Genomic DNA, 25623 nt, shown 5'->3' with positions numbered 1-25623 from the left:
ATACGAGTTTGGGATATGACGAAAGAGGTTCACGTAAGAGGCCCGGTACTCGCAACTAGCTCTGACAATTTCATTACTTAATCCAGAACCCGATAATTTTCATAGCATAAAAACAGTCAGTTTAAGAAAAATTGTTTAACGTACACGCCAGAAACATTAAGCTAATCATGAGAATAGTTTAATCTCGCTCATCACTTTCCCGATAATAGCTAATTTGTACTGCAGGAACTTTCGATGTTTCTCGCACATTTGCAAATTGGATCACGCTTGTCTCGCCATTGGGGATGTCGCGTCAAAGCTCTCGATCAATCAGCGCAGCTACCCCATTTTTCCGTGTAGCACGGGACGTATTTAACTCGCTACATGAATAGCTCGTGTTAACGGGATGGTGATAATTCGTTATCCGCTCCATCTTCAAGCGACCACGTGCCATATGCGTCGCCGAGCATTGGAGATCAAAAAGGAAGAAAAAAAAAGACTTGCGGCATCACCCAACTGCCGAGAGGAAAAATAGCTTGTTTACTTAGTAGATTCGGTAGATCGCACTTGATCTACGATTCGAGGGGGATCCCGTCTGAAAAATGGCCATTTGGCTGACCCAATTTTGCGGGTCTTAGATAAGAGTACAATCCTAACAACCCGCGGGTTAGGATCATTAGTCGTAAAAGTCTCCCGGATAAAACCTTTATCAATCCCCTCTTGCCTAAATTAATGTAATGGCACCTAAATGTAAATTGCTGTTACGTAAGCGATAGCGCACGCTCAGCTCGCTAGTATCGGGTACGCATTTGCAGAGAAGAAGCTTTTTGCAGATTTCGCTGAAGGCATGCAATATCTTTTGCGCGACAGAAGCCGCCCGTAAATATCTCATTTATTATAATATATGTTCGTCGTATCTGAAAGTCACGTGTATTAAGTCGCGTGTACATGACGTATCCTTCGCGTGGAGCACTTTACAATTTTTCGTTCAACGTAAATAGAATAAATCATGCTGACATCCCGTCACGATGTGAATTTATTCGCGCGCGTGTACGCGAGCGAGCGGGTGCAGAAATCCTCATGGCTTTCCGTAAAAATGAATGGACTTACGAGTCATGGGAGGCAATGGTGCGCGGATTATCGCCCTTGCATTAGCCATTCTATCCGTCTCATCCCCCGCGGGATCTGGAACGCCGAACTTGAATACAAGCCAGGATTACGCGCGGTGGGAGCGAATATTGGCGCCAAACGTGTTCCATTAAAAAGAAACTTGTACCGGTACTTGTGCAAACGAGGAAATACCGCTCGCGCAAAGCAGCATATTATAGTTTCTATTACAATTCTATTTTCGATTTCGATGACGAAAGCGATCAAGAGACCGCGTTGTGGTTGCCGTTTGTATCAGACACGATAATAAACCGTTTTTTTTGCACCACAATGTATGTACACATGCAAGGCCAACGATATCCTATATCCATGGGTCAGTTTATGGCGGGCAAGAAGTTATGACGGTAATTATCGGGCTTTGTGCGTTTGCGAGCCGACACGCCGATAGTTAACGAACACCTCGGCGCCGCCTCGTCATGCTTTACACGGGTAACGCTTTATGGTGCCCGCTTACGGTAACCGCGCTAACATAATCGTCCCATGGAGAGTGTCGTATCGAGCGTAAGCGTTTTCCGCCCCCGAGCAACGCGACTCGACCCTGTGAGTTCTCTGCAAATATTTGACACGAGTGACGGGGATCGTTGGCGCGCCACGAAATTCGCGCATTTGGAGAACGTCGAAGTCGATTTCACCCTCGTTGTGACCGAAAGGGAACGGAAAGATTATCCGTAAAGATTCTCCAGCGAGAGAATTGAGAATCCTTTGCAACTAAGTGTAAGAAAATATATTATTTAATATAAAGTCCACGCGTGTTATTCAAGATTTGTGAGGGATATGAGACGCCGCGAGCTTGCGGGAGGAAAGGTAATGGCGCGTGCATTGTTGCCGCCCGTTTATGCAAGAGATGTGCGAGAGCATGACGTTCCGCCGCTATGCACCCCTCGCAAAATGGGACTTCAAAGTTCCTGGCGCGAGCCTGTCCTTTAAAATTTAAATAAGCCTTTCGGCTCGCGCGAGAGACCATTGCCCGTAGCAGTTAGACAATGAATCCCCATGGTTGTGAGTCAGCCTCGCCGAAAAGTTACCCTCTCGCGAGGCAGAGGGGATATTCTCACGCGGTATTACCTGAGCGCGCGTCACCGGAATAATATTTTGCGTCCCATGGGAATAAAATATTCGCCGTTTCTCAAAAGTCCGAAGTAATCGGAATAAATTTTATAGAATAGCGACAAGAACGAGGAGCTGAGGGTGGAGGAGAAAAATGAAAAAAACGAGGAATGATAGGAAGCGACCAAGGAGCGACGGTGGAGAATCCGTTTCATATCTTGACAGAACGTATTCAAAAATAGCGATAAAGGGCAAGGGATCGGTGAGGGTTTCTGATGATTATCCGTCAACTTGACCCGCTCGAGCGTTACACGCGATAAGCATGTTCTTGCTTTACGTTCCTCTTTGTAAAAGGTTGCTAGCTTCTCGAGCAGAGATCGATGATGATTTTCGTAACCCAGCCAAACGGTCAAACCTGTGAGTGAGTACCTATGTGCGATCTTGTTGCACGAAGGTTGGAAAATCGAGTATGCAGCTGTTTACAGCTATTGCGATAGTTATAGATTGCAAGCAATGCATGGCAATAGCAATTTATACGCGATAGCAACCACCACGGGAAGGCAAAAAGAATTTCTGTGTCAGGTTTTATGGATTCCCGGCAAGCCGCAGTCACTGCCTCGGAAAATAGGCTCTTAAACAGAGGTCAAAGGGCGCTGCTCTGTACTTTCAAAAAATCCCATTCCCAGCAGTAACACCGGAAAAATCTGATGAAAGCTGATGTCGATGGCAATCAGTCAATTTTCCGTCCGTATAATCTCTATTTTCTTGCTTTTATTTTTTGTTTGTTTTTCGATTTTGGTCGCATCCTTCACGTGGAGGGTGAAATATTATCACGTGAGATGATGCGGCATTCCAATAGTCGAGAATCGATATTCGCCGTAAGATTTCGACGGAAGATTGATTCACGTTAATTATATATATAAAAATTAGCGGAATATCGAGCCACAATCCTTCAGTAACGAGAAAATCGGTGTGTGCATACCAGTTAGCCACAATCAAGAAGCCTAGACTGCAAGTCGATCCAACTATGCAGCAATTCGATAAAGCCCACAGATTCCGCTCGCCGAGGGTCAAACCAGATCCTGACGATGCACCGAACTAGTTAATTGTGATTTGTGAGTTCGAGAGGTTTCAGGGCTAATGAGTAAACGCACAGGCAACGTCGACCAGTAATCCTGGTCGGTGATGAAGAGGACGCGGCTTCCACCTTAAAGTTGACAGGCAGTGATCGAGTGGCTCGCGTCACCGTTCAGAGAGAAACGGATAAAAGCTCCACTTGCGAACGCAAACGATGAACAAAGTTGTTCTCGCAAGTGCGGAAGAATGACGATTCTTCATTTTTCTTTTTTTCGACATTACACGCCCAATTTAGAAAGGATTTCTGCTCTCCCCGTTTCTCAGCACGAGAAATAAATCCTTAATGCAGATGCTCAGAAGCGACGCGACGTCTCGTGACGCTGTACCCGCGAAATTAACTTTTAATATAACTTGAAGGACTTGAGAGAGATGAAGGACACATAATGATATTGCAAGCTCTATTCGTTATTTCTCATCACAGCTTTATATGGAAATTTACGTTTTCATACCAGATGCTAGAAACATAAATCTTCATTCTCTATGCTTTTTCACAGAAACGCGGGAAATTGCAAGCAAACGTCAAGTAATCACACTAGGATTAATATAATAAGCAAGCTTATTATAGCATGCTCGGAGATCACAGCTTGTCGCGCATCGATTAGCGTATCTCGTATGCGACAAGTGGCAGGTTGTATAGCAACGTGCGATCAGAGTTTACAAATTAATCACTCCCGTATGCGACATTCGTGCGTAATTGCGTCGGGCTGCACGCTTAAAGGCGAGTGATTCGCTTGAACCCGCTTCGGCGATCGTCCTCAGCCGCCGGCGACGGAACACGCGAGATCCAATTACCATCGCGGCGAGGAAGCATAATTAACATCTTTGATTATGCTCGCCCAGCATCACCGGTGGCAGTACACGCTCGATCGGTGGTCCTCGTATGTACTCGTGCGAGTGCGAGAAGGACCTGTGAAATTTAATTAGTCACACGACGCGATTGCCGCGGGACCCTCTTCGCGCCGGAACCGGAATAATCAAAACACATTCTGCAACTTGTATGATCTGTACGCATCCGTACCGCAGATTTCCCATGTCGTTGTATTATCTCTGTGTTATCGCGCTCGCGCTCGCGAGGAGCAAACTCTGAGAGCACGATGCATTTCCCGAATTATATTCGAGGGAATACAGATTTGTAGTAGAGAACGTGACGCAATGAGGGATGATTGAATTGAAGCTCGACTCGACGATTCATCATTGCGTTTCGTGTGGATCATGCATTCTCATCGTACAAATTGCACAAAATGATCATCCCCTTGCTTCCAAGCCGCAAAATGAATCTGCGGCAACAAACAGAAATAATTTCTGCGTCAGAGTAGTGACATAATAGTTCATGAAATATTTATCGCTTCCATTTTATCATCGCAATACTTAACGAACAATAACTATTTAAATGAGACGGAGAAGTGTGTCGAACAAGTCAGTGGAAGTCTCTCAAGAAATTATTCCGCAGTAAATTGCACCTAGGTCCAAGGTATCACTTCCCATCGACCTCGCAGATTATTCGGATCATTATCGATCGTCAACGAAGGACGAGGGAGAGAAAGAGAGAGAGAATAAGAGCGGTCTCTCGACTGATTGAGATTTTCAAGGATGGAAAGGGTTGGTGGAGTGAGAAAACCACGACGGGACGAACAGAGCGAAAGAGAAAAGAGAACGGCTACTGGAGTCTCGTCAAGACCCAACGAATTTATTTAGGTCTGCCTAATTGGACTGCTTTAAATGCCATTACATTCGCTTCTACGGAACCCACGTGTTCCACTTTATCCCTGTAAATGTGCAGCAACCACCGATACCCTATTTGCACACGTAGGTGTCTATTAACCCTTCGCATACAAACAGTACTTGGTGGTATTGGATAAGGGAGTACGCGTAACTGTAGGTGAAGCAAAATGAAGCAACAGAATTTCTTATTTAATCGTGGCTGGGATATTGCAAAAAGTCGGTTGGCTTTATCCTGTTTTCGCCTGATACCACCGTGCAAATAACGTGCAAGATAATATAAATGTCTCTTGCAATAACAAGATTAGGATATTTTCGCGGCTAAATATCAGAATTTGCATACGCAAATACCCGTAAAGTTACGGGTATTAAAGCTTCATTGTGGCATATTTATTCAGCGATCTTTTAAAACTTTACTGATCTTTTTAGATTCGCGAATCTGTCCAATTTATAGAGAATTTTATGCGTCACTATACTAAGTATATTCTTAATTAAGTATATTTGCATCTAAAATGAATATCGCTAATTCAGATATTCACGTAAAGAACAAAATTGCGAAGAATTTGTAAAGAGTTCCATCTTTACTCGTTACTGCCATTGTACAATTTTTTCGCTACATTAACTATGAATTCCTCCTGATTTTTCGAGAAGACTAGGACGTGATTTACTGTTATTACATCTTTGACATTTGCACAGAAAGTTGAGAAGAAAATCTTGAAAACTAAAGAGCACAGTAATTACGTGAAAAAGTAAGAAAATCAATGTCTATTCGAAAATAGAGTCAATCCGGTAAAACGAGAGCAACTGATGATTTCATCGATATCATCGATGACACACTATGCATGATCATCATACGTTTTTTCAACCCCTTATCTCAACAGAGCCGCCACGTATATCTCGTTGCTCAGAAATAACCGTAGTAAAACTCACGAAGAAGAAACTTAAAACGCCACGGGGAAACTTTCCCGTGGGAGATAACTTTGCCCCGGCACCAGCTGAATATACATTTTCGTCAAGTTTCGAAACACACGAAAATTCATTTTAAGCTTCCGGGCGTTAGTCGTACCGCGATTCGTTACCCCGTCCAGCGTAATTTGTACGAACAATCAAAACGCGGTAGATTCTTTTGCCAATTAGGCAACAACTAACCCAACGAAACTCAATAACATCTGCGACTCATAAATTAAACGAATTGTCAATTTCACGTATAACGTATCATTTCGCATAAATTCAGCCTACTTGATCAATATTTGTCAAATTAATATTCTCGCGATTTAATTCTTGACTCACAATTTTTTATTGTCGAAGAACAATACGCTTTACGGTCACTGGAGATCTGCTGAAATGATTAGTGGCGACCACATTGAGAATTCTCGTGCAGGACGAAGGCCGGTCCGCAGCAGGACGAGTTACTGCTAGATTAATTGCGAACTGGTTAGCAGAGAGGTTCAACTCGGGGCGGAAGAAAGGCCTCGCTGCTGATATAACATGGCCCTAAAATTGAATTATGTCGTCTCCGCGTGAATATGCATGAGGTGTTCTGCTGGTGCTTTCCGGACGTGGCTCGTCAAAAACTCTTAAACAGATGGGAATTTACGATTCGCGCGGAATAATTGTAGCTCAAGAAGCAAAGTCTTTGCATCCGTCCATCCACCTCTGAAAAACGCGAGTTTTCCTGCCACGATTTAATGTTTCCTTGTGGTGTTGTACGTTTAATTAATTTAATTAATACGAGTAATGAATAAATAAAGTAATTCTGAGAGTGCTTTGTCTTATTGGATTGCTATAAAGCTAAAGGAAGCGACACTTCAATGTTTTTCGCACTTTAATCCGCTCGTTGCGTTGTCGTCTCGATTGATCCACCTAGCGGTAAAGCTCACAATAAAACTGATCCGATAAAGATTTATGAGGAACAAATTCTATAATAACGTCAATCCGTTCGTAACTCGCCGGTAAAAATCCGACGGGTATAAAGGAGCAGTATTACAGTTCCGCGAGGAAGATCGTCCTTTTTCCGGCTTTGATCAGTAAAACTTCTTGCCGCGATCGATACGTAAGGGGAGGAAGACCTGCAACGACTGATTGCCAAGCAACTTTCGATCGCTCTGGAAATGGAAAAGTGGCGACGAAAGAGAGAGACAGAGAGAGAAGGAAGCTCTCAAAGAACCGATGAGGAAGCTCCTATGGATGCGGCCGCGAGTTCAATGGCAAATATAATTCCGATTGTCTGCATACGTAAAAAAAGAAAAAAGAAGGAAAAAGAAAACCGACCAGCACAATAATCGGTTATCTGCTATCGTTATCTTTAAACTACTGGGCTAACCGAAGATTCCGAGCGGATTTTTTTAGAGTTACTTTTTAATACTTATTATTAATCATTAATTCTTAATACAAGGTTTAAAGATTGCTATAAAAATCGGCACGGCTTTTTTGATTAATCCAATATCCACTGTTAAAAAATGCAGTTACAGAAATGTGGAATATTAAAAACATGAATGATTAATGTCGCCGTTGTTTTCTTCATCGCTCTAAAATTAGTTTTCTGGGCGTTGCACCAATGCCGAGCTTCGCAAGTGGACCGATGACGCAGCATCAACGGGGGATGCCGAGACAGGATATTTTCTCTTCTCACTCTCGCGCTTCCTAACACAATTAACTGCAGTATTGGCTGCAATCGAATTAGTTCGTATCGGATGCTGCTTAATTTTGCCGACGCGGCTGTATACCGATAGTACTGCAGTTTTCCCAGGCGAACCTGACGGCGACCGAGTTTTTACAGGTCGAATAAAGCTGGAGTTAGCTCTTTTTTTATATCTCTTCTCCTCTCTATCATTTATCTATCTATTTCTCTTTCTCTCCGTGCCGGAACACTTTTCGAACGATGGCATCTCTTTTGGATAACGCGGGTCACGAGTCGTGAATATGGGTCGTGTATACGCGAAAACGGTGGAACATTTCGAAGTCAACGCGCGCTCGCGTTTATTCTGGTAAACGAGAACCGAGTGATTTTGCCCGAAGGCGAGGTATATGATCTCGCGATAGTGCTTCGAGGCGATGCCTCTTGGAATACACATCGGGGAATCTTCATTGGGCGATAAGACGAGATTCTCCCGGCCTAGACACTTTGTCGAACACGCGTTTACATGCATTCTGCGTGGTTCTACCCTTGTTCGCGTTTACACAATAAGGAACACTTATAAAAAAAGTGAATCAATACGAAAATAGAATTAAATACAAGTGAGGAACAGAATTTTATTATCCAGTTGCGTATTCGATCTCTTAATCGATTTTTGCGCGGCGTGGCGGTAATAAGGATAAATTGAGGAATAAATATAGGAAGAAAATATTTTGTATTCTTTCGAAAGCAGCGATTTCGTCAAGAGTATTTTCTTCATATCAGCTTTTGGCACTTTGGAACTTGGCGTAAAAAAAGTTGTCAACAGAAGAATGCAAGGCATCTGTAGATGAAGAAAAGTGCGATAGTTTCGATAGCGCGGATACAATGCTATACACAATGTCGAGAGTGTCTATAAAAATCGGATAGACCCGCCGCGAGAAGGTTTTCCTTTGCTATGTTCTCACATTCCCACCTTTCTTCGAACAAAATGTGCGCGCAACTGAATAACAGAGAAAGAATAAACAGCTCGTATCGCGTTCACTCGGATGGATATTTCACGCCTCTTCTCCGAGTATCTAGAGATATCGCGACCGGCGCAAAAACAATTTAACCGCTAAGAACACCGGAAGATTATCAGGAACAAATATCGAGGAAAAACTAAATCGGAACTAAAGTATGAACGTGACTTTTTAATGCAACAGTTTAATGAGATCTATTGCGGATGCTTTTACAACGCCGTTTAAGTTTACGACCGATCGATAGTCAAGGAAATAGCGTCCCCGTATCGAGATAGCAGCAGGCTGTTCTCGCAAAGTGAAAGGAAAAGCAAAGTATAATGTCGCAAAATCGAGATGCAACGATGATCCAAATTGGAGATGCTTATTAGCTCGTCTACGTGACTCTTTAATTATCGAGAAGGCCCAAGAATAATTGGCCATTCAATTAGTCGTCGGCCTGTACATACACGCAAAGCTCAGGAAGATAATCAAAGCCTAAACCGGAGAGTAACTGGATCTCAATGGGAATATGCCGGAAACGTGGCTCAAGATTTGCGGAAGATGGAAATACCTGAGATTCTCGTGCTCTCTTCACTGATAACGGGCTTCAACGCGACCCGGCGGAATTCTGCTCTCTGCTTCGCACACCCTAACTAGAAGTCACGCTGACAATTAAGAACAATTCCTATTCAACCCACTAATAAACTCTTGCGCGCCATGCATGATTCAGTTGTGCACTTACGACATAAAGGAAAAAATGCCAAACATATTTTTGTATCTTACACTTGTAAGACAAAAATTTGTCGTAATCATATTATTTAGAAACGCCAAAGCGGTGATACGATTTCGCATCACCACTAATGACCTGATCAGTGACGCAATGGAGCAATCATAGTCACTTTAGATCTCGCGCAGACTTTAAAACTGACAACGATCGGATTTCAAATATTGATCAAAATTGTACACATAGTGATCTCGCAGTACTCGTGAAATCAAGGAGCTGAAATTTAAATCGCGGGCTCGAACATTAGAATTTTCGAATAGATTTGGGATTTGCAATTGCGCTGCGGCTTTAACAATTATTATCGCATTCGAATGGCGACGATTAAATGCGGTTCTCTGTGTGTCCAGGTTCAGCGGTAGCGATGATCGGGGCCAATCTGAGGTTCGGCATCGGCGCTTCCGGAAATGTCACGACCAACGCCACCAAGGTATTTCAATGTCACCCCGGCGGTGTGACCGAGGCTACCGTCATATTTAGCCTGGGCGCGTTGGGGATGGGAGCGAATATCATCCTCATGGCGCTGATCCTGGCGAAGCGACAGCTGCGCAGGTACACGATATATGACGAATAACGGTGACGATTATAATCCGTCAGAAAGGACGCGGAGCTTCGTGATCGCACCATGTAGACCGATCTGGAAATAACAGCCGGAAATTCACGCATTATGACGTTCGATGTCGATTGGGGCGAGGAAAAAACAACCCCCGTCGCTTTATGCGAAATGCTATCGCGTCGGGCGGCAAAAATTGCGCGACCGTCTCCGCGAGAGAAAAACTGCTCGCGTAACGTAGAAAAGCACAGCTGCATGGCTCTCCGTTCTATCGCGTTCTATTGCATCCTCGGCTCGTGATGTTCGAGTATATCGTGAGCTCAGCGCATTCATTCGAGCACCGGGGGAAAGCGCAATTTAGCGATAAGGTATAGCAAATTGTTGCCGTATCATGTTTTTCATCTCCTCGAAGAGAATTTACGGGTTAACGATAAGCAGTTCAGTCGCGTCGTACGTGGCCCGAAAGTCAGTACGCTTTATTTCGGTACGTGCACCGGCGAGCATATTGCAGCTAGCCAGCCACATACCACGTGCCATTATCAAATAAAATTTCGATACTTCGACTGCGAGAAAATATTGGCCGAGCCGATGTATACATTCTATTCCCACGTGGCATTTCAATCTATGATACGCGAAACGTGGCGCAGTCAGAAAATCCAAAGTGTGTCCTTAAACACGGCGTTTCCGGAATTTTGTATACCAAGATCCAGGATATCGATAAATTCGAGTCGATAAATTAGAGATGCCTATATGTCCGTGTTACAAATACAAGTGAGAAATCGCTGCTGCTTGGCAATAAAACACCGGAGATTATTGTGCGGAATGCACGATATCAGGTCTGGGATTAACGAAACGGACGGAGGGCTTACGGCGGGATAGAGAACAGCGAGCATGCTGACGTACATTTATCCCGGGATTTACAGGTGGTCCCAGGGACTGTTATTCCACCAAGCCATGGTGGATTGCGCCAGGGCTGCTATATTGCTGCCTCTAGGCTCCAGTATATTGAATTGTCAACCCGTTAACAAGTGCTCCCTGGTCGAGACGGCATTTCTGTTGCTGGTGACCGTTTCCACGGTAAATATGCTAACGACCGTGTTAAATGACAGCCCGGTATTTCCGGAGAGTGACGAGGAGGCGGACCTCACTGCACCCTTGCTGATGGACTCGCCGCAGGTGAGAAAATGCGCGGTATCGCAACGCGTGTCGACTATTTTACACCCGCGACTATTATTCTCCTCATTAATTCTCATTATTGTTTCGGGTGTATCATGAGATAACTTGGAAACTTTGCAGCCATGTAAATTCTCGATTCCCTGAGTCTTAACGCTCAAGTTTCAACTTATCTTACCCAACTCACGGCCCTTCCGGTTCACGAGTCGCAACTTACGATCTGCAACTTTCCACTTTCGAGCTCGTATTTAACATTCTGTCTTCCCATTATAACGTTTGTAATCCATTTCCGACTTGTGCGACTCTCCTTTCTTAACATCGTAATTGGATACGCATTATTTTGCTACATTGTTTTTTGTAATTTATCAAATGTTCAACAAGGATTCTAAGATTCAGTAAATGCTTATTTAATGAAGCGCAGAAACTACTCTCGAGATAGTGGGTCAAGTCAATCAAGTTCTCCGAGTGTTTGCTGACGGCGGACAAACCGCGCGACTTTGGCAGACGGTCGTCCATCTCACACGTGGTGCGAGAAACAGGGAGAGATTTCTACCTGACCGTAGTATCGTGATAATGAATTTAGCAATGACTGATAGCGGTACGCATCGCGATGCGAATGTGTCGAACGGGCGACCAAAAAGAATCTGATTTCTCGAAGAAAAAGTAATCTGCATCCTTGTGACATTTAAAACCTTGTACATTTCAGAAATTATTAAGAGTTCTCATTCTTTACAGATTCTTTTCTATTTAATTTGTCATTCAACTCGGGCTGTTATTTCAAGAGATCTTTAATTAGGACTATTAATAATCAGAACTCGCGACGATTTTTAATTAAGAATTTAAAAGTCGCGAGAAAGAACGGCGAACACAACCTGCAGGGGAGCCATCCCTCCGAATTCATCGGACTGTTCGCTCCTATAGGTCGATGCAAATCTTACGAGGGACCCTATATTACAGTACCACTCGGGACACGCTAAATTAGTGCAATTAATTCTCTAACAACTCGGTTTCCCTGCGCACGTGTACTAACGCTCAGTCTCAAATTAATTTACACCGCTAACTTACACGCCTAACGATGCTCGATTCACTTTTGCAAGGACAAAATTCTAATGACGCTTCGTTCGTTAAGCACGCAACGTATAATGCGTATTATTACGCTCTCACTATAAAAAAAAAGAACAAAAAATCGCGAAACTAACTCGTTAAAAATGTAATGCGAGACATCTTACGAATTTTTTCGATTAATCCTCCGTTTTTCTGCAGTGCGTACTTTTTGGTACCTTCATGATCTGGTTCGCCAGCATAACGATCAATCTGGGACCCACGTTTCTCAGCGGGGCCTTGGCAGCGAACACGGAGAGCGGCCACAACGCACCTAGTTGCCCTTTGGTGCATGGGCCTTTCCGCCATTACATCCTTAATGTGCTCTGGATCGTCATCAACGTCATTTGCGTGGCACTCACGCTCTTTCACTTGAGAAAGTTGCACAGGGACCTAACGAAAGCTAATGTCGAAGCGGTGAGCGAAGATTATAGCCGAGATTATAGCTAATTGTATACAAAGTTTAATACATATCTCTCTCCTCTATTTTTACGTAATTCTGTTTATTTCCAGGTACGAGTAGCTGGCCTCGTTACGACTCTCGTTAATGTGACAGGCGGACGTCAGAGTGCAACAAATGCGCTCGCGAGTGAGGACGGTGCAGTTGACACGAGGAACGGTACGACACCAAAAGTAAGAGTTGTTACCTCCACATATTTTCAATGTGAGAATAGTACATGCGTATATTCCGAAACTTGCTTGCAAAATCCCTGCTTTCGTAGCTGAATTTGTTATTTACGTGACAATTTAGCATGTCCCTAATTTTACATTTTACATGTCGTCTCGCTGCCATCTGTGTTTCACTCACGTGATGCTAAATTGCTCCTTGAACGCGTTCGTTTCCGCATGCTTACGATTGCAAACGGATTCAGCTAGCCAAGATAGAAATGAAAGCGAGTGTCGGGACATGCAAATCGCTCAATGAAATTCGCCCAACAAGATAAGATACTCGGGATGTATCGATATTTCAGAGAACGGGCGCCATCGAGGAGCATCGGAAAATGAGGAATTATCTGCGAAGGATGGAGCGCGAGGGCGTGCAGAGAGTGAAAATGTTCCTGGTCATAACAGCGGCATACGTCATATTCTGGGGACCATTGTTTTTCGTTACCCTGGTGCACCATCCCGTCATAGGCAATCCTACCGGCTACGAGGTAATTGAAATGAATAGGCTCCTACGACGCGATAATAGCAATTTTGCATTCACATTGAATTTCACATTAATGTCGCCTCCAAAATTCCAAAACGCGGTTTACTGATATTTATGTATCGCGAATAGCGAACGATTATTCCTCTCTAATATTATTATTCCCTGTACAATCATCTCCTAGTCATACATTTGTGCGCACTTGCGATCTCAAGCACATTGTTTATTCATCTCGCGAGTGTATAAACTTTTTCTCTTATCAATTTCGAGAGACAGAAATAGTCGTACTGTTAATTGCATGTATGCGCGTCATAAATATAAATGGATGCAACTGATGATGCCATGCAAGTAACTGCAGTTGCGATTGAATTCAATTGTTCAAAACGACCAAGTTAATTGCCCGAGCCCAGAGGGATATTTGTAAAATATGATGTATTACAAATTTCTCCTCTCCCGGGTGAATGCTTTTGCGTGTTTTTCACTTGATAAAATTTGACACGATGTGATATTTAAAATATGCATATCGTCAGTAACTTGTCGGTGCTTACGACATCAGTTTGACTCTTTGCGCGCCGATACAAAGTACCACTGGAGGAACCAATGTGGGAAGTTTACTTGAAAACATATAGGCAAAACTTGCTCGACCGTGCCGACACAGTTATCTGTGAATCACAAGTCGATCGAGCGAATTCGTATTCATCGAGAGTGGAATTCCCGTCGAAGAACTTTTCAACGAGAATATAAATTTTTGAAGAGAAAGGTTCGTCGAGAAAAACTCGGCGAGCGGTCCGCAAGTATCGCGCAGCGGTTTTGACGTAACATCGTAACAGATGCACGAAAGAAACAGCTGCATTTAATTTTCTCAATGTGCAATAAACTCTCGGCACTTTGACGGGAACCGCGACTCAGTGAAAAAGTTTAATTTAAGAGGAGGCGATCCTTATTGTGACACGTCCTACTTGCTTATCGATCTAATTTTCGACAAGTCATGAATCATAGTTTGCTTAACGAAATGTTGCAGAAATTTCGCTTCTGCGCGAGCAGAATTTATTTGAAAAGTTTTCTCAAGAAGATGCACAAATTTTTACAAAAGATAAAGTTAATGCAATACCTCGTATGCATAATACATAAACTTCGTACAATATATATATATTTCCTGTACAAATTGTACAGTGCTCTCCGCTCCTTTCAAAGCAGAGTTTCCGTGCAGAGTTTTTCTTTAATTATAACGCTTATTTAATTAAGGTACATTCAATTTAAATGTATTCAAATGTATGCGAGTAATTAATTTAATAATTCTTCATTAGCTATATAAAGAAACTAATTACTTTATCGTAACACTTATCTTACAGATAATTTCTTTAAGATAAAAGTTCCTGCAATTTCAGCGCGTAATTTTATCTCATTTAAACTTAACTGCTTTGCTTTTACGCAATATTGAACCAAAGTAAGCTCATGTTCACATCATGTAACACATTAACAAATATTAACAAACCGACGGCTTGTTATTATATTTTACTAGGTGACTCTGCACATCGCGTACGTGCACGCCTTCGTAAACCCGGCCCTGTTTCTTGCCCTGCATCGGGGATTGAGGCAAGGGATGTTGGATGTGTGTTGCGGCTGTTGCGAGAGCTTAGCTCGATGGATCCTCGGATCTACCGCGACAAGTTCTATACAGAACATTCAGCCACCCCGATACGAACCTCCAATGAACCTTCCCTCGCCGCCGGATCCACCCTTGGCGGCGCCAACCGTTCCACCGGGGTGCAATCTTACCGACGTGGCACTCCTGAAACCACCCTTGCCACCGACTGCCAAACATTTACTGGTGGTAGGACATACCGCCGAATAATCGCGGAATTTTAGCGGTCAATCACTCGGACTGATCTTTAATCATACAAAGCTCTAGTATTTTTTAGGCATTCGAAGACTGATTTTTAATTACTTGAAAATTTCGGTTTGCTTGATGCTTTTTTTCTGTAAATACTAATTGCTTCTCTATAAATCCTAGCGAATAAAAAAGTTTCCCTAAAGTTAACAAAGATATGTAAGAAAAGTAACGTTAACGATTAATAAAGATATATGTAACTATCACGCAGGACGATTCTATAACGGCGGCAGTGGATCCCTGGAGTTTGACTTCAAGACCAAAGAGCACTTCTAGTCTTTACGAAGAGGAACTGTCCAGGAGACCGAGCCTCTTGCTACCGCCACCTACGGAACTGAACGATCTTCAGAGCCCGACGAGTAGCGACTTGCCCAGCGAATAAATGAATGCGAGACGATTTTAAGATATCAATTAATCGTACTGGACAGGAAAACTTCTACAAAGAAAAAGTATCCAAAAGATCGAGCTTCCATCAGCTATTACCGCTCACTGAACAACAATAAAGAACGATTTCCTAAGAAAACGATGAATAGTCCAGCGAATCGATCTTAAGAAATTAATTAATTATACTAAAAGTGTTACATGTCACATAATGTTGTTAATCGAGGATGTAAAAATAATGCACAATGTCGAAAATAAATTTTTCGGAAAAGCATACGAGATTCTTTCCTGGAGCATTATCAGGCGTTTGTATGGTTGATAAAGCCGAAATCAAATAAATCACGTATTATAAATATTACGTTACAATTAAGCATTTTCTAAGCACGAGCGTTAAGATATTATCAACGAAAATGTCATGATTATCTGCACTTACTGTAAAGTTTTACAATTGTGCAATTTTTAACAGCAGAATATCAAGTAGTAAATTTGAGATTAAATTCCATTGTAAATTCGATTCAACTCAAATTAAATCGTAAATTTGACTTTTATAAATAAAATAATTTGTTTCATGTAAAAGAACAAAATTAGCTATTGATAAAATTAATCGCAAAGTTAATGTATCTTAAATCTTGTTAAAAATTGTCATTATTGAAAAATTGAGTGCACGTTTATTCGCACGTATAACAGACTTAAAGATTGACAGACTGACTTTTTTCACGAAATTATAATATCTATCGCCAATTCATGCAATTATCACGTCCAAGATCGTCAGTCGAAATAATTGCTGTCAAATCACTGTCAGAAATCATTCTCATATTGTCGTTTTGTCATTAAAATACGTGTAATTTCATATCTTACATTCGTGACTCATAAATTCATGCAATTATTCATTCCAGATTTGATTTCTGACACAAGTCAGAATAGAGTTTCCTGTGAAAATTACGCTGTGAAAATATTATTAAATCTACTCGGAACGATTGCGACGAAGTCAAAAGGAGAAAAACAGATTATTGTTCACTGGGCATCATCTGAATGTATCTGTGATTGCTTATAAACGTCCTAGTCTTTATCATTGTGTGGTGTTACTGATAGATTCTTACAGGAGATATATACACTATGTATATTTAGCGTATAGTATAGATATAGCGATACATGATATTTTAGAGACATTAAATAATTATGTAATCTACATGCACGATCTGCTTTTTCAGTTAGACTTTCTCTAAACACGAAATGAGAGTAAAAATATCGAATGAAGGCGTAGAAAGTGTAACTAAAAAAGAAAGATGTCTTTTTTTTTATTTATTTAGATCGACTTATAGGTGCACTTACTACATGTATATAATGAGACCGAATGCGCAATCCTGCCGCACTTAAGTCCTATGTAAAGTAGCACTATCGCGTGAGCTTCTTTATCTGGGGACTCAATCTTCTAGGAACGAGAATACTATATATACTGAATTACACATATATTTTCTACGCGAGATTTTAGAGATTACACCTGTTACAACCGTACAACGTGTCAGCGTTCCGCCAATTTATAACACTTTTGTTTGAATTTTTGAGAGAAGAAACAGACAAATCAATTATTCATTCTGCAAATTCAAAACTAGAAGTAGTCATACAGCCAATGTAGGTGTAAATGTGGGCAACTTTCCTAATTTTTATTAAATTTTTTTCCGAGCATTCTTGATATCATATTTGAGCTTTGTAATTTATTTATAAATCCGATCCAAAATAACGTTGATTAAAATTGCTGTAATCTTTATCGAAATTATTAAAAATTATATGCGCTACTGGCATAATTGAAAACGTATTAAAACATATTATGTATTACAGGATATTAAAAGTGTTAGTGTGTAGAGGCTATTTCTTACTGTATAGCGAGAAGCATATCAATGTAAAGTGTCACGTGAAAACGAGTATGCAGCGTATAACATTATGTGCCGAATGTCGATGTTTATTAAAATTACGTGAGACTAATATTATTCATCCCATCCTTATTTTCCTCATTGGCCGGTGATGCGTTAAAAGCAGCGCGCGAGGAGCGCTGCTTGGATACAAGTCAATTAATTGTAATTACTACGAGGTTTTCTCTTTAGGTATATCGTGTGTAATAAATGTTTAATGTAAGTTAATGTAAAGTACGCGCGCACAAGAAAGTACCCGCGAACGAAACCGAAATTTTTTATTGTAATTTTATAAGTACAACCTCGAGAATGAAAGTGGCCTATGTCAATGAATGGCAAGATGTATCAGAGTCCAAACTTTTGGTGCTGTCTCGATTATTTGTCTGGATATATTGTACAATCTATTTTTGCAATGTTATCTTGCTTCATTTTAAAATTGTTCCTTTTCTTCTACAACGAAACGTTTGCGAAATCACGCATACAGCATATGCATTTGAAATTTTATAGCGCATTTATCTTAGAATAAGATTTACCTATGAACTCAATTTTACTTATTTTTAAGTTTTAATAGCGAGTATTTTGAAATTGTCATTAAAATCGATGTTAGTGAAATATTTCTTGCAAAACAAAAGCCAAAGCACTTGAGCAAATTATTCTAAATGATCACGTCAGGGGAAAGTATCGTTAAGAACAGTTCTCTAAGCGAACGGTGCCTGAGAAACCGATACATCGCTGCGAGTCCGCAGCAGCGTATACAAAACGATGTAGCAAACTATACAAATATTGTAAATCTATAATTGTCCTTACTAAAGAAAGAGAGAGCATGCATTATATTTGAATGCACATAAAACCCTGCTCAGATATTTGAAATAAAAATATATGTAATATATATGTATAATCATATGTGTCTTTCTTCTTTTTCTAAATAATTTCTTATATTCTCAATATAGAATAAGAATCATACCTTTTTTTTAAATCAATCTACATATTTCAAAAATGTTTCCCAAAAGAAAAAATTCAAAAGAATCGATTCAAAAGAATAATATAATACATTAAACAACATCATCTTGTATTTCAAGTACAAACGCAGGAAAGCATAGTGTTTGAAATTGCATTAAAGTAGATAAAATATATAAAATTATCATTTTCCTAAGAACGATGGATTGCAAAAATACATGATTATCTGTCTCACGTTGTCACTTACCTGTTCGAAACCGCCTAATATTTCCGTCGTGTCCATCGCAGAATTCATTCCTATCGATTTCAACTTCTGACCCGTCAGAGCGGCAAGTAGACGAACCACATTGCTTTTTCCACAACCAGAAGCACCGATCTGTAGCATTAAATTTGACGTTACAATCAAATAGCTAAAAAACGAAATCTTGAAGAAATTTTACAGTATAACAAAAATAACGTACTAGTATAGACATGCAATTCATTTTAACACACTGCATGAGACTTTTCAGCGTCATCTTTTGGTCTCGAAGCACTAACAAATTGCAGTCTTCGTACGTGCTACAATTTTCCCGGCTTAACGTCACATCGCCGATAAACAGCTTGTCTGCTGTAATGTGCATAGGCAGCTGTTTAGGTGGCAGTGGATATTTCTCGGACAAGAATATCTCTTGGTATATATCGTAAATCTGCGAAGCAAAATGCAAAATGTTATTAATTAATGGGAAATCACAATTTTGCACACGTTTTAACAAACATGAAGACCATCTTCTCTCGATACAATTTTACTCCTCGTTTATTTCTTTTTTTTTATCGCGATTTAATAATAAGATTCATTACCTTCTGTCGATCTTCAACAGTCCTCATTCGATTGACGTACACAAGCTCCACGCAGTCGCCCGGATTAAAGTACTGCTCGTTGCCGCGTAATTCGCGGACGGCTTCGATCGTTGCCTCGCACCATCGAGTAATATCTCGCAGATTCATCTCCCAGGGAGACCCGGCGTGTCCCCATACGACACCAGCCTCCGACGCTAATCTGTTGTTGAACCGTACCATGTCGTTGAGCAAGTTCGTGGGCAGTTGTGGAAATTGCACGTTAAGAATAAGCTTCAGGTCGTCCTCCACTAACGCGTTCACAAAGACCTGCAAGAATATAATTGTTTCAGGACACGACAATCACTTCGATCGCACTTGATCACGCTGTATCGTCATAAATACCTGAGTAAATCTGTTTAGAAATGATTTCGGCAATCCTCGTCTGGCACCACCTTGCCGGAGAGGATTCTGGCAAGCGAACAATCTGGTACCAGGCTTGACCGAGAAAGTTCTCGCCAATTCGGGAATGTATACCTCTCCCCTGTGATCGAAGCATGCGTTGAGGCCTTCCAGAACGGACTGCGAGGCCAAATTTAACTCGTCGAGAAGAATCCAGTAGCCGGCTCGCAAAGCTCGCAAAAATGGCCCGTCTCGCCATGCAAATTCACCGCCTTTCCCACCTTCTACAGGAAGATCTGTACCGAACAAGTCGGATATATCCTGCAATCAAGAAATCAATGTCAAGGGTAAATGTTTAATTAGTTTTTCCACAGAATAAGTTATTAAATAAAATATTCCTTAAATTAAATAATATAAATTATTAAATGATATATACCGTTTGATCGCTCAAGTTGATCCGAAGCAGAGTATGCCCCGCGGCTTTGGCGAGTGCGGAAACCAAGCTGGTCTTTCCTACACCTGGACTTCCTTCTAACAGGATCGGCTTGCTCAGTTGCAAACCTCTCAACAATTTCAATGTATTTAATTTGGTGGTAGGGGTGGTGAACGTAAAGGCGTAATCTTCGTTCTGCGCGAATGCGTTTGGACCTTTCTTTATGTAGAATGGTGGCACCCCGAACACGTCCGCATTATCCACAATAGCTTTCCCGTTTGTCTCAAAAGTCTCCGGGCCAAGATCAGATTTTATCGTATCTCTGACTTCCGACTTGACAAATCGAATAGCAGCTTGCACGAAGACGTTCAATTGATTGATACTGAAAATAAGAAACAATTAATAAAGTGAATCTTATATTGCGCATAATAAGATATTGTATATACATATATATATTTGATGACTTGGATTTGGCACGTCGAGAAAGACGTTGACAAGAGACTTACTGTTCCGAACCCGTGCAGCCAGATCCAAGACTGTCAATGTAGGTGAGACAAGCACCGTGATAATACGCCTCACCGATGGTTAGTCTCGACATCAGTGCGTCAGAAGTGCAAGTATTTATGAATTCAACCCAAGTAAGCACGTCTCGTATGCTGACGGTGAGCTTCTTGCCCACGTCGGTGGTATGCAGCCACTCGGTGAATCTTAATATTGCCCTGGCGACGGAATCTCTCGTCGTTTGCGAGTCGACGTTGAGATTGTGTATTATTATGTCATGCAGATCGCTCCTGGTCGTACATCCCTCGCACCACACCTCGGTGAAACGGTTCCTTAAGGCTGGCGAAAGCTCCTTCTTGCCGTAATCACCGCCGGGATTCATCGTGCCAATGAACATGAACTTTTCATCCGCCTTGATCACAATGTTCTCGCTATGCGAGGATTCTATTCCTCTCTCAGCCAGTAAGAGAGACCGCTCTGATTCTACAACACGGAGAGAATTTTGTTAGATAAAACGTAGGATTGAATTATATCATTCTTTTTATATTAAGGAAATGTGTAATTGATTTCTCCTAATCAGAATTACCTAACAGTGAATTTAATCGTTCTAAGACACTGTCGTCGGCCAACGAGATTTCATCGGCCAAGAACAAATCGCCGTTTCGCATGGCGTCTATCAGAGGACCGTCCACCCACTCGAAAAGTTTTTGATCATTCTCGGCATGTTCTCGCACGGGCCGTAGATTCCCCAGGAAGTCAGACGACTCGGTGTGCATGTGACAATTGATACTGCGCATCGTTTGCTTGTTCATAGCAGCTATCAATTGGCAGATGGTAGTCTTGCCGCCACCGGTTTCTCCAACTAGCAACACCGGCTCCTTAAATTCACAGGACTTCTTCATCAGTACTGCCATTCTACGCATGTGATAAGTCCACACAATGTGGCCAAAGCCTGGTATGTCATTATTTAAGATCTCTTCTAATATGTGCTTCGTTACGAGCGAAGTCTTATCGTTCAATGTGAACAAGTTGTCAGGATCCACGTCTCTCTTCATGTGCTTTTTTATCGCTTGCCTTACTTCGTCCGTTTCTTCCGCTTTGCGAATTTTCGCCGCGAGTACGAGATAGCCCTCGTCCGCCAAATGTTGATTCCAATCGTAAAATCCGCTTACATTGGGTGCTAATGCATACCTGCGGCCCCAACGGAACAGATCTCGTAAAGTTATGAATCCTGTGGACATACAGAAATTATTGAATGTTACATGATAGATTTTTCTTTCTCTATTCGAATTTGTCTAATTTTACAAATTTTACTCGAATTGCTTACCTTTCTTGCCGACAAAAGCCGCTGTACTTCTGCGCTTTGTTTGAAGATCCGTCATCACTTTAATTATTCGTTTACAATACGATTTGGGCATTTGGCATGTCTCAGCGAGTATTATTTCTAATTCATTTGGCGGTATCTCATCGAAATGTAATTCTACAAATCGGTTTTTAAACGCTCGAGACAAAATCTGAAAACATATACTTTGTTTTAATGGTGGAATTATTAACTTTCATAAGTAGAAAATAAGTAGGGAATAAAGTTTACTTTTCGACCACCATAAAGTCCAGCAGGATTTTGCGTTGCGAATAACATAAAATGCTCATGTGCTTTCACGACTTGTTGCATCTCAGGAATGAACAGCTCTCTGTTATCGTCGAGAACTCGATTCAAAGCTTCCAAAACGTCACTTGGGGCTAAATTTAATTCATCCAAAATAATCCAGTAGCCTGTAAAAAAAATTTGTAAAAGATTTGTAAGATTGTTTTTAATTCGGAAACAAAACAGATTACTACACAATCGTTTTATATTTGATTTACATAAATATTACACACCTTTACGCATCGCATCAACTAGAATACCTTCCTTGAACACCAATCTTCCGTGTTCGTCCGAGACGTAACTTCCGACATATTCTTGCAGATCCGTGTGCTCATGATTATTTATTCGGAGGCAAACGTGTCCCGTAGCCTCTGCCAAATACTTAATCAAGCTAGTTTTCCCTACTGATGTATCGCCTTGTAGTAAAACTGGGATTTTTCCGATCGACACCACTCTTACTAGATCCCTCAAATTCCTTCGAACAGTATCGGTCAATACATACTGCAATGTAATGTAAAACATTCAATTTATTTAATTATTTAAAAAATTAATGCTGTGATAAAATTGACATTTCATTTTATACGTACGTTACTTGGTATTTTTGGGGTTAAGCTACCTTGCAGAATCCAATATCTCTCGATGGAAATATGATCTTCAGATCTGTATTTCGGCTTCGATATGGAATGGTTGAGGACCGCTTTAGCGTTTTTGTTGCCCAAGATGGTGCTCATGATCATTTCTTGCACGATCGGATACGACTTGTAATCCAGCTGTGTCAGGAAACTCAGTGAGAAAGCTTCATACAGGGATCTCAAGACATTGCCGCAGGGATTCGACGCGGAAATGTATAATGCGCGACACAGCGTTCTCAGACTGTAATGCGGGCTGTGCGCCGTGCCGTCATACAACGTGTCCATAGCTTTATTCCTCACGTTCAGATAGAACTGTACAATTGCTTTGTGCTTCTGAACGGGTAAGTTTAGATTTTCCAGATAAGACTTGACGATTAACAGCAGATCCTGCGGGTCAGTCATCTCATTGACGTAGAACTCGGTGAATCTATTCCTCAAACCGACCGGCAAGTCTCTCTTTCCGACGTCCGTGGCCGGGTTCATACAAGCGAAAATTCTGAAGTCAGGATGCCTGTTTACGGGCTCTCTATCACCGCGTTCCAACAATGCCAGCGAGGATGAGGAACCCTCTAGCAAACCAGAGAGGCATTCGAGTGTCTCCGCATTCGCTAGATTGATTTCATCAAAGAGGACCCAATAACCCTCCCGTATTGCCTTGACCAAGCTGCCTTCGATGAAGGAAAATGCCAACATGTATTGGTTCTTTACCAAAATTTTTAACTTCTTCAGAGTTTCCTGAATTTTCATCCACTTGTTTAGATTGTTTAGGTTTCTTTGGATGCGTTCCTGCTGTTGAGGACGTTCTGAAGCGAGATATTCGTTGCGTTTCTTTCTCAGTCTCTTGAGAGCGGCGGCTATACTGCAACTCATCGTAGAAATGAGGAGGTTCCACTTGTGCTGTTCGTACAACATAGCTATGGTTTCTAGATATTTCTCGTTTGACGCGACGTCAAAGAGAGAACGAAATAGGACCTCGAACTCCTCGCGGAACGGTGAGATGAGGAATTTTAAATCGATTGGCTTGTAGCCGCCCAATAGATCCGTACTCTCGCTCTGTTGGTTCATGTTTATGACTATCAATTTGTAACCGGTGCTATCCGCCAGATATTGTATTGCGCTCGTTTTCCCGGTACCGGTCTCGCCTACCAGTAACACGGGTTCTTTCTGCGTGACGCAGCCGGCTATGCACTCCAGTAAGCATGAAGAAGATTGTGTGTCAGAAAACTTGGTCGTTTTTCTCTTTATCATTGTCGCATATTGTGCTTTCTTACAAAGTAGCTGCGCTCTACCCGCTTTCAAGACCTCGGATGATAGAGCTATGTCTGGCTTGCGGACGTTGCAGAAATACTCCGCCTTATCTTCTATAATGCCGAGTATGTTGGTCATTTTTTCCGCTAATTTTAATCGATATTCTGTAAGAAAATATTATCATGTAATATGCCATAATTGTTGCGAAATTATTCTAAATAGAGGTATCTTAAATATAACATCGTATTACAAAGAAAAAGTGGAAAATGGCTAGAAGAAAAGTATATTCCACGTACTTTTGCCAGGTATCGAATAGCAAAAGATGTCTAGAGCATCTTGGAAGATTTTTAGCAAGCACGTAGGTGATGACACGTTAAAATTGATGATAGCTCTAGAACACCATTTCATCAAGTCTCTTGTCGATATTTGTCGTTCAATTCTCAACGACAGTGTATTATCACTCGTGAAATTATTATTATCGTAATTCCTTGCGGAAAATAACAAGAAAACGTCCACTATTCTATTAGCGATAGTGCTCAATACGGGAAACAGTGTCCGCACTACAGTTACTAGTTCGTTTTTAGACAATGGCTCGACGTTCAGACACAGCCAATGTTTCTGCAATAAACTTGACGATCCCATGTGCTTTTGGACACCCGTCGTAGTCACCGTCAGTCTCTGGGTGACAAACAATTGGAATCCGCTGTTGGCGTAAACGGTGTCGCGGTAGCCGGGCACGCAGAGAGTTCCGGTTTCCATCAGATTGCTTAAAACGCTGATTACGTCCAAGGGTGCGCTATCTACATCTTCCAGCAACAGCCATTTGCCAGCAATGACAGCCTGCGTAAGAACACCCGGTTGCCAAACAAACTCGCCCGGCATGTCCGTGCATTTGTACATTCCCAGTAGCATCTTCGAGTCTGTCTGGTCACCCAACTGTATTTTGACGAAATTTGACGTGTCGTGGCCGGTAATTCCGGCCAAGTACTCTACTAATGCTGTCTTACCACAGCCAACCGGTCCTTGTAGGCAGATGCATTTTCTAGCGCCAATTGCTATGGCTAATCTCTGCAGATTTTTCGTTGTGGAAGGAACCGCAACTAGATTATGGGTTTTCTGACTTTTCCCACATGCTGGTAACAAAATGTCACCAACACATACAACGGACGGAACGTTTTTAATGGCTTCCTCCATCGATTCCACATTTTCATAACAAGTACCAACGTTTGTGCTCGTATCATCATAATCAGTTGGAAATTGTTCAAAATTTGGTATGAATATTTGTGCGCAAGACAATTTTGCAGATTCATGTAAATTTAAGATAATCGCCATACAATTTATAGTAATCCTGAAATTGAATTGGCAAATACATGTGTCAAGACATCTGTCAT

At 41.6% G+C, this 25623-nt stretch overlaps 2 protein-coding genes across 2 annotated transcripts in view; one reads left to right on the top strand and one right to left on the bottom strand.

Moving 5' to 3' along the window:
- LOC105283072 overlaps positions 1-18502 on the top strand; it is a 35769-nt gene extending 17267 nt beyond the window's left edge. Inside the window, exons 2-8 of the mRNA XM_011345534.3 lie at positions 9796-9997; positions 10922-11174; positions 12435-12689; positions 12786-12905; positions 13244-13426; positions 14942-15253; positions 15522-18502. Coding sequence (XP_011343836.1) covers positions 9810-9997; positions 10922-11174; positions 12435-12689; positions 12786-12905; positions 13244-13426; positions 14942-15253; positions 15522-15692 — 1482 coding nt within the window. The 5' untranslated portion in view covers positions 9796-9809 and the 3' untranslated portion in view covers positions 15693-18502. The remainder of the gene's footprint in view (positions 1-9795; positions 9998-10921; positions 11175-12434; positions 12690-12785; positions 12906-13243; positions 13427-14941; positions 15254-15521) is intronic.
- LOC105283079 (midasin) overlaps positions 1-25623 on the bottom strand; it is a 75589-nt gene that overhangs the window by 48537 nt on the left and 1429 nt on the right. The window contains exons 4-15 of the mRNA XM_011345543.3: positions 24529-25580; positions 22940-24396; positions 22586-22853; positions 22299-22480; positions 22035-22221; positions 21294-21938; positions 20713-21190; positions 20210-20588; positions 19777-20094; positions 19396-19701; positions 19020-19244; positions 18806-18934 (exon numbers count right to left, since the gene is read on the bottom strand). Coding sequence (XP_011343845.2) covers positions 18806-18934; positions 19020-19244; positions 19396-19701; positions 19777-20094; positions 20210-20588; positions 20713-21190; positions 21294-21938; positions 22035-22221; positions 22299-22480; positions 22586-22853; positions 22940-24396; positions 24529-25580 — 5626 coding nt within the window. The remainder of the gene's footprint in view (positions 1-18805; positions 18935-19019; positions 19245-19395; positions 19702-19776; positions 20095-20209; positions 20589-20712; positions 21191-21293; positions 21939-22034; positions 22222-22298; positions 22481-22585; positions 22854-22939; positions 24397-24528; positions 25581-25623) is intronic.

This window comes from Ooceraea biroi, chromosome 4 (genome assembly GCF_003672135.1).
Source record: "Ooceraea biroi isolate clonal line C1 chromosome 4, Obir_v5.4, whole genome shotgun sequence".
NCBI lineage: Eukaryota > Metazoa > Arthropoda > Insecta > Hymenoptera > Formicidae > Ooceraea > Ooceraea biroi.
The sequence above is the reverse complement of the archived record's forward strand: the minus strand, read 5'-3'. Positions and strand labels throughout refer to the sequence as shown.